This window comes from Carya illinoinensis, chromosome 11 (assembly GCF_018687715.1).
Source record: "Carya illinoinensis cultivar Pawnee chromosome 11, C.illinoinensisPawnee_v1, whole genome shotgun sequence".
Classification (NCBI taxonomy): domain Eukaryota; kingdom Viridiplantae; phylum Streptophyta; class Magnoliopsida; order Fagales; family Juglandaceae; genus Carya; species Carya illinoinensis.
Genome location: NC_056762.1, coordinates 17745384 through 17758510, shown reverse-complemented (window position 1 = coordinate 17758510; position 13127 = coordinate 17745384). Strand labels below are relative to the sequence as shown.

Here is a 13127-nt window from a genome sequence, read left to right as displayed (position 1 = left end):
GGAGCTGTTCCGGTGGTTGTTAGAGGCCAGAAATGGGTGGGTTAGGACGGTAAGGAGCCGGTGATAAAGTGGTGAAGAGATGGTGGCCGGAGGTGGAGCGACGGCGGCAGATCGGAGCAAAATCCGTGAGGCTTGTTGGGCGTTTTCCGGCGAAACGGCGGCTCCGTTGGCGGTGAAAATTGGTGGGGTGGTTCACCGGAGGGAGGGGAAGATTTTGGTAGGGGTGGTGTGCCGCACGGTGGCCGGCAGCGGTGGGTCTGGGTTGATGATGGTTCTGGCGTGGGAGAGGAGAGAGAGAGAGAGGAACCGGGGGGGGTTACGCGTGGGAGAGAGGGGAGGAAAAAGGAAGAAGAAAAAAAAGAAAAAGAAAAAAAGAAAAAGGAAAGAAAAGAGAAAAAGAGAAAAAAGAAAAAGGGAAAAGAAAAGATGTAGGAAAGAAATGAGGTCCAATCCTCACTCCGGAAACCAAAACGGATCCGCCGAAAACGACACTAAAAACCGTAAAACGACTAATTAAATAAAACACATCATCAAATAAATAAAAACCAATTAAAATACATTAATTTAAAATAAATAAACTAATATATTAATTAAATTAAAAACAACCCTTCAGTGAAAATACACGTAAAAGCGGGTCATCACAGAATTAGGTCTCAAAGAATTAAACCAAATCTTCGCTTTATCGTTTAAAGAGAAAGGAAATAAACGAAGTCCAATAAGTTCATCAGTAATGGCCCTAGTAATAAAAGTAGTGCAAGCCAACTCAAGATCTGTCAAGTTTTAGTAAAGACTCTCAAAATCCATTTCGTGGAACTGAGATATCACTAACATCATACCATGCTTAATAGAAAAATTAGGTGCATCTTCGGGTAAAACAATACATGAAGGTGTAGTGGTGCGAGTGGATTGCAAATAATTCTTAAGAGTGCATGGTGCAGGTGCAGCCATATTTTGTTTAATTTCAATATCCTCACTCATAGAAGAGCCATAAAAGCTATCTATCTTTGAGCTGTATACACTACTCTCAATACTCGACGTAACTCTAAGCAACCTATTTGAACTGTCTCTCACCCATGACATGAAACATCAGTCTAAATAGCATATATAAGGTTCAAGCAACTAAGTGGTAGATGACAAATTAAATGTGTAATCAGAGATAAGATAGTGAAAAAAATAAAATAAAAAGAACGAGTTTAAATTTAAATTAGGCAAATTTCCCTGGCAATGACGTCAAAAACTTAACTCACTCAAAAATAAATAGCACAAATGCTTTCTCAAGTGCAGGAGGATGTCGCATAATAATTATAAATAAATTTCTAGATCGTCTCCTCAGGGAAAGTTACTTAAAATCAAACCCATTTAAAATGGTGAAAGTATTCACAAAAAGAAAATAAAAATGATGGTATGTGTAATGGATGGAAGAGTGCAACAAGAATGAAAAAGGGCACTAGTTATGGACTAGATTCATATTTTTAGATTTTTGATTGTCGAAATGAAATGTAAAAGACTAACAAATTGAAATTAACAATAAAAAAATCAACTAAACTGAACAATCTTAATTAATTTGAAAATTAAACAATAAAACTGAAAGTATTTAAGTCCTAATTAAACTTTAGTCAATATAATATGCAATGGAACCAAGAGATTAATAAAACTAAGTTAAGAATTAAACTAGATTAGAAAGTAATTGACAAAATACGAACTGAAAGTTGAAAAGCCCCAAAATCAAGATTCTAGAGTTCATCCTTGTAAGTGTTTTATCATAAAGTCTCCTTCATATAAGTTGTTCCTTTTTTAATCTAGTTTACATGGATACCTTATTTGTCCCATTTGAAGATCATTTGGTCAGTCAAATGTTATGTAAACTATAGAAAGGTCATTCTGGAAGATAAACTGGAGAATATGTTATAGTTTGGAGTTTTTGACCAAGCTAATGGATAGATATTGGTACGAAATTTTTATGGAGTATTGTTAACATGTATATATGACTATTGGTTGAGGATTTTTGCATGATTAAAGGTTTTGATGAAAGATTTTCTTAGATTTAGAAACTTAGAAACTGGAAGAGAAAAAACAGTTTCTGTTTTGAGAAAGTTTAACTCTTTGGTGGTCTAAACCTATTCTAATAACTTTGATAATTTTATTGGAGGATCCTAAGCATCTTATATACATGTTATATTATTATTTTGAAAATATTTGATGTTAGTTTCAAAGAGATGAAATTTTATGCAAAGAGATATTCAAATAAGCCAAAGTGTGGATGTTCTTGGCTAAATTTATGTTTTGGTTAATTTTTAACCATGTGATCTTGAATTAGAAGCTTATATATGTTTTAGGACATGTTTTTAAACCACGTGATGGTTTGGTTTGAAGATCACATATTTATAAGTCATAGATCAAAAGGTCGATCAAAACAAGTTAGAAAACAAAAATCAATGGAAATAGCATATGAGAATTTCGGCCCTATAGAGTTTTAATAGTTGTAATTAATTTTAAATTTTTCTAAATTTATATTTGAATTGAGTATAAGATTTACATGAGGTATGTAAATTTTGGTGACATCTGAAGTTAGTATGCAAAATCCTTAAGTTATGGGTAAAACGGTCATTTTCCTACATGCAGAGAGTAAAATGAAAATTTTACTCTTTAAGTTAGTATTTTTCATATTTTAATTTATTAGTGATTTAATGCTAACTTTTAGAATCACTAATTACAGTTCCTCGTGATCGCACTTAAGGTTTTATAAGAAACACGGAGATCGAGGTAAGTTAGCTTTTAACTCACTAGCAATCTACTGTGTATGTGTGCTAAGTAAAGGAACTACAGTGTATGTATGTGTGTTATAATATATGTCATGCCATGCCAAGTCATCACGTAATTGTTTGTTATACAGAATTTATTCTGTCATCAGTTTTTATCTATTACATAATATATTCTGTCATGTATTGTTGTACATTACAACTACTTCATGCTAAGTATGCCATCTATTACATGTATATTAAGTCATGTAATATTCACTGTTGCAAGTATGTCATGTTAAATATGTTGTCTATTATATGTTATGCCATGTTACGAAATATTTCTATCTCAAGTTGGTCATGTCTTTTAAGTTATGTTCAAGTTACGTTATGTTACGTCAGGGCTTCAATCCTTTCGTATTCCAGTCATGTTTCATCTTGATTACTTATGTATGGGGTTACAACAATTGTGACGTATACACTACGTGAGACACAGCAATTGTAACACGTAGAATATATGAGGCCACAACAACTGTGGAGTATGTATTTACACGTAGAATACATGGGGCCACAACAACTGTGGAGTATGTATTTTTCATGTTAAGTCAAGTTTGTGTAGAATACATGGGGCCACAACGACTGTGGAGTATATATTTTTCATGTTAAGTCAAGTTTCAAAACAAGTTCAAGATAAGTCAAGTTTCATATCATGTTCATGTTAAGTCAAGTTTCAGAACAAGTTCATGATAAGTTAAGTTTCATATCATGTTCATGTTAATTCAAGTTTCAGAGCAAGTTCATGCTAAGTCAAGTTTCAGATCAAGTTCATGTCAAGTCAAGTTCAGTTCATGTTTCAATTTAAGTTATGTCAATTATATTATGTTATACGCCAAGTTATGCTTTAATTACTTATGAATTTGATCATGCATTTATGCTTTTACTGTCATCCATGCATCATTAGCTTGTGTGGAAGTTGTTTGTTAACTTACTGAGATTTGTAATCAAATCTCATTTTGGTAGTCCCAACTACCATTCCCCCCGAATGGTAGATTTTGTTACAGGACCTGAAAGAGAATCAGGAGCTGATCAACTAGACACAGTTGACTAAGCGACGGTGCGACGTCAATGTTAATATAATAGTTAACATAAATTACTACTTATACGATGGAGTTGCATCTCTAGTATTTTTTGGATCATAACCATTTTGGACTAGTGTTGTGATCTGTTCAATGGGTCTTTATGTATGAAGTATATTTTAAGCATTTGAGATATTTTTAATTTGGTGCATAGTATTGCTAAAGAAAAAAATTATCCGCTGCGAATATTGCATAATGTTAGATGCATGTTAGGAACATTGCATCTTATATGTCATGAACAGGGGCAGGTAACTTTGTGTTGCATGTCTCAACGCTTCAAATGTCCGTCCAATCCCAAACGGAATTTGGAGGCGTCATAGTGATTCCGTTTTATGTGATCGCTTTAGGAGTTCTAGACGTGATGCGTCGCTCGGAGACTTGTACGAATATGATGGAATTGCTTATAGGAGTATATTTGGAGAGAGCTTTATTCATACTTGTGTGGAAATGGTTGATGGTATGATTTTCTCAAGTATAATCTGAGTTGTATATTATATCCTGCTTGGCGCTGATGTTTGATCTCACAAATTTCGAGGACTAAATTTATTTTAAGGGGGGGAGGATGTGACACCCCGTTTTTACGTGTATTTTCACTGAAGGAATATTTTAATTTAATTAAAATAATAGTTCTTTTATTTTAAATTATCAGATTTTTAGTGGATTTTAAATTGCTGTTGAGTTTAAATTGCTGTTTAATTTATTTTAGCTTGTCTTTGGTTTTAAAATTAAGTAGTTAGTTTTTACTAGTTATTTATTATATTTTAGCTTTACGTTATGTTTAAAATATTTTCTTGGTTTTATTGCTTTTAAAGTTGTTTTCGTTGGAGCAGTTTTTGGACTCCAGAGGTGAGGATTGGACCTCATTTATTTTCCTTCATCTTTTCTTTTCTCTTTTTCCTTTCTCTTTCTTCTCTTTTCTTTCTTTCTTTTTTTTTTCTTTCTTTTTTTTCCTTCTCCCCGTGCTTTCCCTCTCCCCCGTGTGTTTCTCTTTCTCTCTCTCCTCTCCCTCATGCTGTCCGGCCAGCCGCCCAGACCTACCGCCAGCCACCGCCCCTCCCACCTGACTCCCCTCCTGCCTGCGCACCTCCCCACAAAATCTTGGCCCCATCTTAGCCGGAAATCCACCTTCAAGCCGAGCGGCTTTTGCTCCGATTTGCCGCCGTCGCTCCACCTCCGGCCACAACCTCTTCACCACTTCATCACCGACTCATTGCCGTCCTAACCCACCCATTTCCGGCCTCATTCCGTCGCCGGAACAGCTCCCACGAGCTAGTTTCCGATTTGAGTATTTCAGTCCTTCAACCACCATTTTCGTCGCCACCCACGACCAAACTCCACGTCCTTTAACTTCATAAACATCTCAAGACCATTCCCTATCAATTTTGTGCCTTGGTTCGTCCCCGTTCGAAAGTGGGTAATTTATTACCCACGGCCACAGTGTAAAATTACACTATTACGTTGCTTTTCCTCCGCCGTTTGCAACGCCGCGAGCTTTCGAAAAATATCGTATAGCGCTATAAGTATTTTCCAAACCCTACTTTTAGATTTAAATATATTTTGCTCATTCAATAATTATTTGTTGTTGGTTGGCTGATTCCGAACTGAGTCCGAGGAGTTCGGGGGTCGGATGGATGGAAGACGGAGTTGCTTGATTTATTGATTTATGGTTGGTTGATCGTTTTGTGCATTGAAATTGCATTTACATGGTGCATGCACGTGCGTTTTATTTAATTTGAGAAAATCCTGTTTTATTGGCGTAAGTGGATTTTCGGGTGCGTGTGTATCACGACCCCAAGCCGGGATGAGGTATTATCCCAGTGGAGCTCCTCTGGTCACTCGGGAGCGTAATAAACTTAGTGACGTCGCCTGAGTTGTCGCGGGGCTACGACGGGAGCGGGGGCTAGAGGATGCTTGGCTACGAACGCGCCGGGCGCGGAACCAGGCATCGCTCTACGCACCGACTCCGTGGCCCTTCGCTGGCGAGGGCTAGAGGATGCTTGGCTACGAACGCGCGGGGCGCGGAACTGGGTATCGCTCGTTTAGGTGTCATATGCGTGATCGTTACCTACGGTGTGGCACTGGAGCCAGGGTGTGCGGATGACCCCTAGGGGAGGTCATGGTGCATACGGATTAATTGGTTAACGGTTTGAGTTTGATATGGGCCAAATGTGACTTTTGGCGTGATATTTGGAAAGGTTATGTTTTTGAGCCAAATGGAATTTTTGGTGTGCGTGGAAAAAATATGATTTTATGGGTTTTGTGCATTGACATCCTTTCATACATATTGTTTGAGTTCTATATGTTTCTATCTGGTGGTGTTTGGATTTTACTTACTTGCGGCACTATTTTTGGTACCGTAGATTTTGGTGCAGAGATCGAGGATGAGGAGGAGGAGGCTGAGCCCGAGGATGCGGCTCCGCCGGGGTGCTGAAGTTAAGTTTTGTTATTTGGTTTAAAACTATATTTGTGTTTTATAATATTTATTTATGTATGTTGTAAAAAGCTTTGTATTAAACTAAGAAAATTCTGGTACTTAGTTATTGACTTTGCTTATCCGCTACGTGTTTCTTCGTGCACATTTGTTGCTTATACATACACTTAGCACTCGTTGATAGGGTGGTGACCCGTGATGTCATTACCAGGACGTCTCGATTTTCCTGTGTCCGTGCATGGGGAAGTGGAGGCATCACATCAACAACTCATCACAGCCCTCCCGTGCCCTCATTTGTCTTCGACCAAATCACCCATCACAATGAAAGTGCAAAAAACACAGAGCCGATGGACCTCATGGTTCCTCTTCAACGAACCATGCCATCGAGCTGCGACGGAGCTCGACCAATTTGAAGGAGTTCGAGGGTATTGCAATACCGATTCGAAGGGTCCACAAACTATACACATCCATGGAATTTCGGTTGTACTGAGAGAAATTGCAAAAGAAGGAAAAAGAAAGCTATATTGATTGGAAGGGTCCAGAAACTATACGAAAGATGTGAACGATGGTGGGCGACTCTCGCATGTGTCGCCATCCTTCGTAGAAACTCAAAGTTTCTTGAGTTTGTTTTCAACTGATCATAACGTTTTCTTTGCCTCTATATTTGCTTTCGATTTCTGATATCTATTTAGAAAGGTTCTCTTTGGTCTTTGAATACTTATGACTTGTTTACATTGCATGTATAAATATGAAAGTCAGTGTTTGAATACTTCGGCCAGTGTTTTTTATGAAACTTGTTTAAGTCTCCTAACTGTTTGACGAAAGTCAATTTTTAAAATACTAGGGAAGGGGTTTCATAGGGGAAAGGGGTTTCACAGGGGAAAGGGGTTTCGCAGTTCAGGTAGCTCACTAGTGAAGGGATTTTTATTAATTTTTTATTACAGTTCGAGGAGGTGAAATCGGTGCAAATGGATGGTGGGTTTGTGATCAGTGGAAGAGGAAAGAAGAAAAGATGCAAGGGAGGGGCCCATGGGTGACATCCATGTCTTGCAAATGATCTATTCTATGTCATTGAGAGTATTGAAATTATTGTGTGATTTTTGATGTGGCAGCAGTTGATAACAGGGCTGCTCTACTTCATATAACAACCCGACCGCTTAGAAGCAGTTCTGATATTTTTATTTGGAACACATCTAAGTGTTAATTGGGACTAGACCCATCTGGTTTTTTATAAAGTTTTGAAATTCTTTTATTGGAAATAAAGTTTTAAATTTCAAAGTGATAAATATTGATGTCAAGGACGTTTATTATTGAATTTGAAAGCCGACGATTGAGATTGAAAGCAATAATACATCTAAAAAAATATTATCCTAATAAATCAAGAGGATGCCGATCACACCCAAATTTATCTAACTTCAAAAGTATCTTTTTTCTTTGGATTTAGATTCCATTTTCTATAACTTAATTAGTGGTCTTGGCCACCCATTAAATTATCTGAAAAGATCATTTTTTTGAGGAAAAGTTTAGTATTTTGGTCACATGAAAGTGATAAGAAAACTGGGTGGGTATGAAACGAAAGGTCCATAACTCTCGGTCACACTCTTTGGATAAGAAGCAAATCTGTAATCCACAATTCTATTGGACCTCACATCCTAAACTGGGTTCCACGTCTATATTCTAGTACTTTCTCCTCACAGCCAACCCTTGGAATCCCTTCTCTCTTTCTTCTGAACTTTGAGTTTTTCTCAGCCATCCCAGTCCTCTCCATTTACTTTACTCCCTCAAGATCGGGGAAACTAAAGCCAACCAGATCAAACATCAATGGCAGCAACAATGGCCATGCTCAATGCAAAATGCTTGATCACCAGCTCCAACAAAATGGCTGCCAACCCAACCAAACCAGCCTCCTACACAAAACCCAACACCCTCCTCTCCATTCAAAACCTCACAAAGGGCCTTACCTCTAAATCTGTTGAAAGTCTCAACTTCTCAACTTCTTTAACAAGTTCTGCCATTGCTGGAGCCATCTTTTCAACCCTAAGCTCTTGTGACACAGCCATGGCTGCCCAACAAATTGCTGACATAGCCGAGGGCGACAACCGTGGGATAGCACTGTTGCTGCCCATTGTTCCAGCAGTGGCGTGGGTGCTCTTCAACATCCTACAACCAGCGCTTAACCAAATCAACCGTATGCGCAGCAACCAGGGGCTCATCGTCGGGCTCGGGCTCGGGCTCGGAGGGTTGGCCGCATCTGGGTTCATGTCAACACCCCATGCATCAGCCGGTGAAATTGCTATGATTGCTGAGGCAGCACCCACGAGCGACAGCAGAGGACAGCTTCTTCTGATCGTTGTTGCTCCGGCTATTCTCTGGGTCATCTACAATATTCTTCAACCAGCCTTGAACCAGATCAACAAGATGAGGTCTGAGTGATTAATATAATGATTTTGTGGGTAGTAATGGTGCAAATAACTTGTAATTGTCCCTTTTGTTGAATGAACTTTTTTGTCTCTTTGTTTCTTCTTCGTTTTTTTAATTAAGCAACTCCATCGCTTTTTATTTCGTTGGTCTCTAGCTACATGCTGTGGTTGCATCTGTCATATCCTCGTGGTTACTCTGTAGGTCTGGTAAGAGTAGTAGATCGATGCAAATGCAATGTACATATAGCCAATAAGCTTTTGTGTTGATGGGAAATTCAAAGATGAAAGGGATTCTAAACTGCGTGTAAATTTCTTGCTCAGGGAAAAAATAGGGTGAAGTTTTTTAAAATTTAAGAATGATGCAAGGGGAATGATTTTTTTTTAATAGTTGGTTAATGATATGAATCCGCGAAATTGAAATCTCTTGAACTCACAATTAATTTAAAAACTTATTCAAAAAGTTAAAATCAAATTAATGGATTAAAAAATCTAGATCTGTTGAGGAACTCGTTTCAAGAACATTAGATTATATTAAAATTTAGACCCGTTGAAGAATCTGTCTCAAGAACTCAAATTATATGGAAGAACATCACAAATGTTGTGATTTACATCTGATAAGTTTAAAAGTTCAATAAAAAAACCAGATGAGTAAACTCAACTCACAATGAAAATTCAATATTGTCTAAACTTGAAGTGGGCAGTCAAAGATGTTTAAATACTCCCCAACAAAACTAACCCTAAGCCAAAATAAGGTCACATCTTCCAAAAATATCCCTAAGTGAATAGTTCCACACTACAGTAACCATCTTAAAACCACTTTAGTTCAACAAAATAATAAATTTTTCAACATGTCCTTAAAGCCTTCTCATAATAAACTCAGTTATTCTAAACTAAACTAATAAAATAAGTCATTTAAATGAATTAAACAAGTTTAAAGCCTCAAAGTGTCCAAAGCCTTTAAGTCATGTTGTTGCCATCTTCCAGAACTTATATCAAATGAATCAAAACTGTTTCTTCATCCTTCAAGCCCATTTTGAATGTTAGGCTCTTGCTAGACACGTCTCAGATTACACCAATCCAATTGCTTTATTACTCTTCTTAGCTCTCGATCTTGTGATTGCTTCATTTTGAAGTTGCAATGGATCTTTAAGACTTGATCCACCTTGGAGCCTATCATTCCTCCTCTCCTCAAAAGGATTCGATCTCGAATCTCCACCTGCACCAAAGGGAAAAAGATTAGCAATATTGAAAATAACAGACACATGATACTTACCTGGAAGATCTACTAGATATAAAGTATCATAAATTTTCTCAAGAATTTGACAAGGTCTATCCAAGCTATTCTTGTAATCAACAAGCAAAAGCATCAAAATTAAAGGAGTAAGTAAATTAAAACCACGAACAACTTTAAAGTGAGAATATGAAGTAGTAGTATGCATGGTCCTATTATATGCAAACTTTGTAAATGGCAAATAATACTCCCACAAACGTTCATAAAACACATTTAAAGTCTTCCTTACATTAAAATGATCATTCCAATTATATGCAACCTCAATTAATAGCAAACCATACTCCCAAAAGTGTTCATGCAATACGCCCTAAAATCTTCTTTATACTAAAGTGACCATTCCAACTATATGCAAATTCAATAAATGGGAAACAATACTCCCACCAATGGTAATGCAACATGTCTAAAGTCATCTTTACACCAAAATGTTCCAACAAACTATATCCATGCACAAGCAACTAATGCATAAGACCAGTAGGCTCACAAAGTCTATTTTCTATAAACAATTATCAATCTAATCTATAACACTTACCAAACGATGCCTTCTCACATACTCCATATACACTAGCAAAGTCATCATCATTACCATGTAATTATTTTCATATTCAAATCTCAATAACTTTGCGTCTAAAATAAAGATAAGCTCGTACCTTCTTGCTAATGCATTAATCATAAAATTTTCCTCACCATATCTGTATTTGATTATATGAGAAAAAATCTCAATACAGTCCTCCCACTCAACATGCATTCTAGTAAACAACTTACCTTATTCCTTCAAGTGCATCAAAGACTTATGTTTAGTATGCAGGACAAATTCTTTTGGCCAAAGGTAATGTCGCCAATTCTAGAATGCTATCACAAAATCAATTTGATGCTGTTTACGCCCAAAAAATAATGCGGTAGTTATAGCACAGCTTTGGGGTGTCGATTCCACAAGAAGACAAATTAAAAGAAAAGCAAGAGGAACAAAAAAACTAAAGAAAAATATTAAATAAGTAATGGAGAATAAAGATTAATTTTAAATGTAAATTTAAGTGAAGCAATGTGATTAACGGAAAAAATACGCAAATTTGACGAACAGTAGAGCATCGGGAATCTCTTGCACAAATCTGGTATTTTAATTATTCTTAATTCATTGGATAACTTGATTAGGAACTCAATTTACAAAATTTCCAATCGGAAGGTATAGATTTATAAACCAAAATTAAATCAAATTTAACCATTTGAAAAAACATTCACCACTTTTAAAATACGTAAATTACTACCCCTATTGAGAAAATCCAAAGACAACAATATACTCAGGGAGCGATATTGCAGCAAAAAAACTAAATCAATATAGATAAATAATTGATCCAAACATAATCAAAGAACTAATCCATTCAATAGAAAAGGCATGACTGAATCCATAAACAGAATAAATTCTATGATTATTCGGAGAAGAAAACATCAATGATGAATTGAGAATGATAAAATAAAAGAGTTTTAGCAATTGAAAATCAAATACATGAATTAAAAATAAATTATAAATACCATCTAATGTGCAAGTTCATCCCTAACCCTACTTGAGAATTTAGTTACCCATAAATATACTGGACAACAAAAATCTCCATAGAAAACTGAGGTGAATGGTGGCCATGGAAGTGATTTTCTCCTCTCTTCAAATCTGCCTCTTGTGCCTCCTCCCTTCCATTTCGTGCTAATGATATACTTATATAGGGTAGGAAAGAAACCCTAATGTCCTCTTAATTTCCGCATAAAAAAAAATCGCCTAAATTTTAGGACTTATCTTGTCAGTCACGTACGACCTTCAGGAGTTCGAATTTGGAAATCCTTATTAGAGACAAAGTTCCTTGAAGATAGCTTTCCAATTCATAAAGAATCGCATCAATCGATATGTGAGTAAAAAGATACAGTTAAAGTTTTCATATTTGTGGGTCCTTCTCTCTCTCTCTCTCTCTCTCTCTCTCTCTCTCTCTCTCTCTCTCTCTCTCTGTCGACTAAGTCAGAGTAAGGTATAGTCCTCCTGTCCTTACAGGGTGGTGTCGTCTCCCTTGGCGGGAGTTTGTCCTTTCACAGGTTTATCCTTGGCGGGAGTTCGCCCTCTCAAGATCCTTATCCCCGCTTGATAGCCACAATGGAGGAAGAAGACCTTGCAAAGAGATGGGAAAGACTTAACCTGTCTTCGACAGAAAGTGAAGTTCTAAAAATCTCTACGGTTAGGTCAGACGACGGCAACTTACGTAGAAAACACTGTATTGTAGGGGGAGTGATGATGGAAAGAGGTTTAAGTAACGAAGCATTCAGAGTTACAATGTCTCAAGTTTGGAGATTGGAGGGTTGGGTAAAATTTAAAGAGCTAGGGGACTTCCAGTTCCTCATCGAATTCCAATTTCTTGGAGACAAAGAAAAAGTCTTAGGAGGTCGCCCCTGGTTTTTTGATCGAAACTTGGTGTCCTTCCTAGAGGTTGATGAAAATGTATCTCTAAGCGCAATCCATTTCCAATTTGAACCATTCTGGGTACAGTTGCACGGCTTGCCATGGGGAGCAATGACAGAGGAGGTAGGCAGAAATGTGGGCTCATCGGTGGGTCATGTTATTGACTCACTCAAAAATGAGTAGCACTAATGCTATCCCAAGTGCAGGAGGATGTCGTGTAATAATTAGGAATAAATTCCTAGATCGTCTCCTCAGGGAAAAGTTGCTTAAAATTAAACTTGTTAAAAAATTGTGAAAAACTTCACAAAGAGAAAATAAAATGATGGTATATGCAATGGATGGAAAAGGGTACTAGTCATGGACTAGATTCATATCTTTTGAATTTTTTGTTTGTTGGATTGGAATGTAAAAGACTAATAAATTAAACTCAGAAATTAATAAAACTAAATTAAGCATTAAACTAAATTAGAAAGTAATTGACAAAACATGAACGGAAAATTTAAAATACCCAAAACCAAGATTTTAGAATTCATCTTTGTAATTAAATCACGAATTCTCAAAATAACACATAACAGTTGTAATCACTATTAAATGAAAACTTAAAGAAGTAAGAAAAATAAATAACACGAAATAAGTAAACAGAAACTCAAAAGTATTCTATAAACTTTAAACTGAAG

At 36.7% G+C, this 13127-nt stretch overlaps 1 protein-coding gene across 1 annotated transcript; it reads left to right on the top strand.

The window, feature by feature from the left end:
• The first annotated feature begins 7979 nt into the window (after window positions 1-7979).
• LOC122282780 (photosystem II core complex proteins psbY, chloroplastic) lies at window positions 7980-8867 on the top strand. Its single transcript, XM_043094802.1, has one exon. The coding sequence runs from the start codon at window positions 8127-8129 to the stop codon at window positions 8736-8738; it is 612 nt and encodes a 203-aa protein (XP_042950736.1). The 5' UTR covers window positions 7980-8126; the 3' UTR covers window positions 8739-8867.
• The last annotated feature ends 4260 nt before the right edge of the window (window positions 8868-13127 follow it).

Excerpts from the sequence above, each read along its gene's own strand:
- LOC122282780 (XM_043094802.1), top strand. The coding sequence starts at position 8,127 with ATGGCAGCAACAATGGCCATGCTCAATGCAAAATGCTTGATCACCAGC.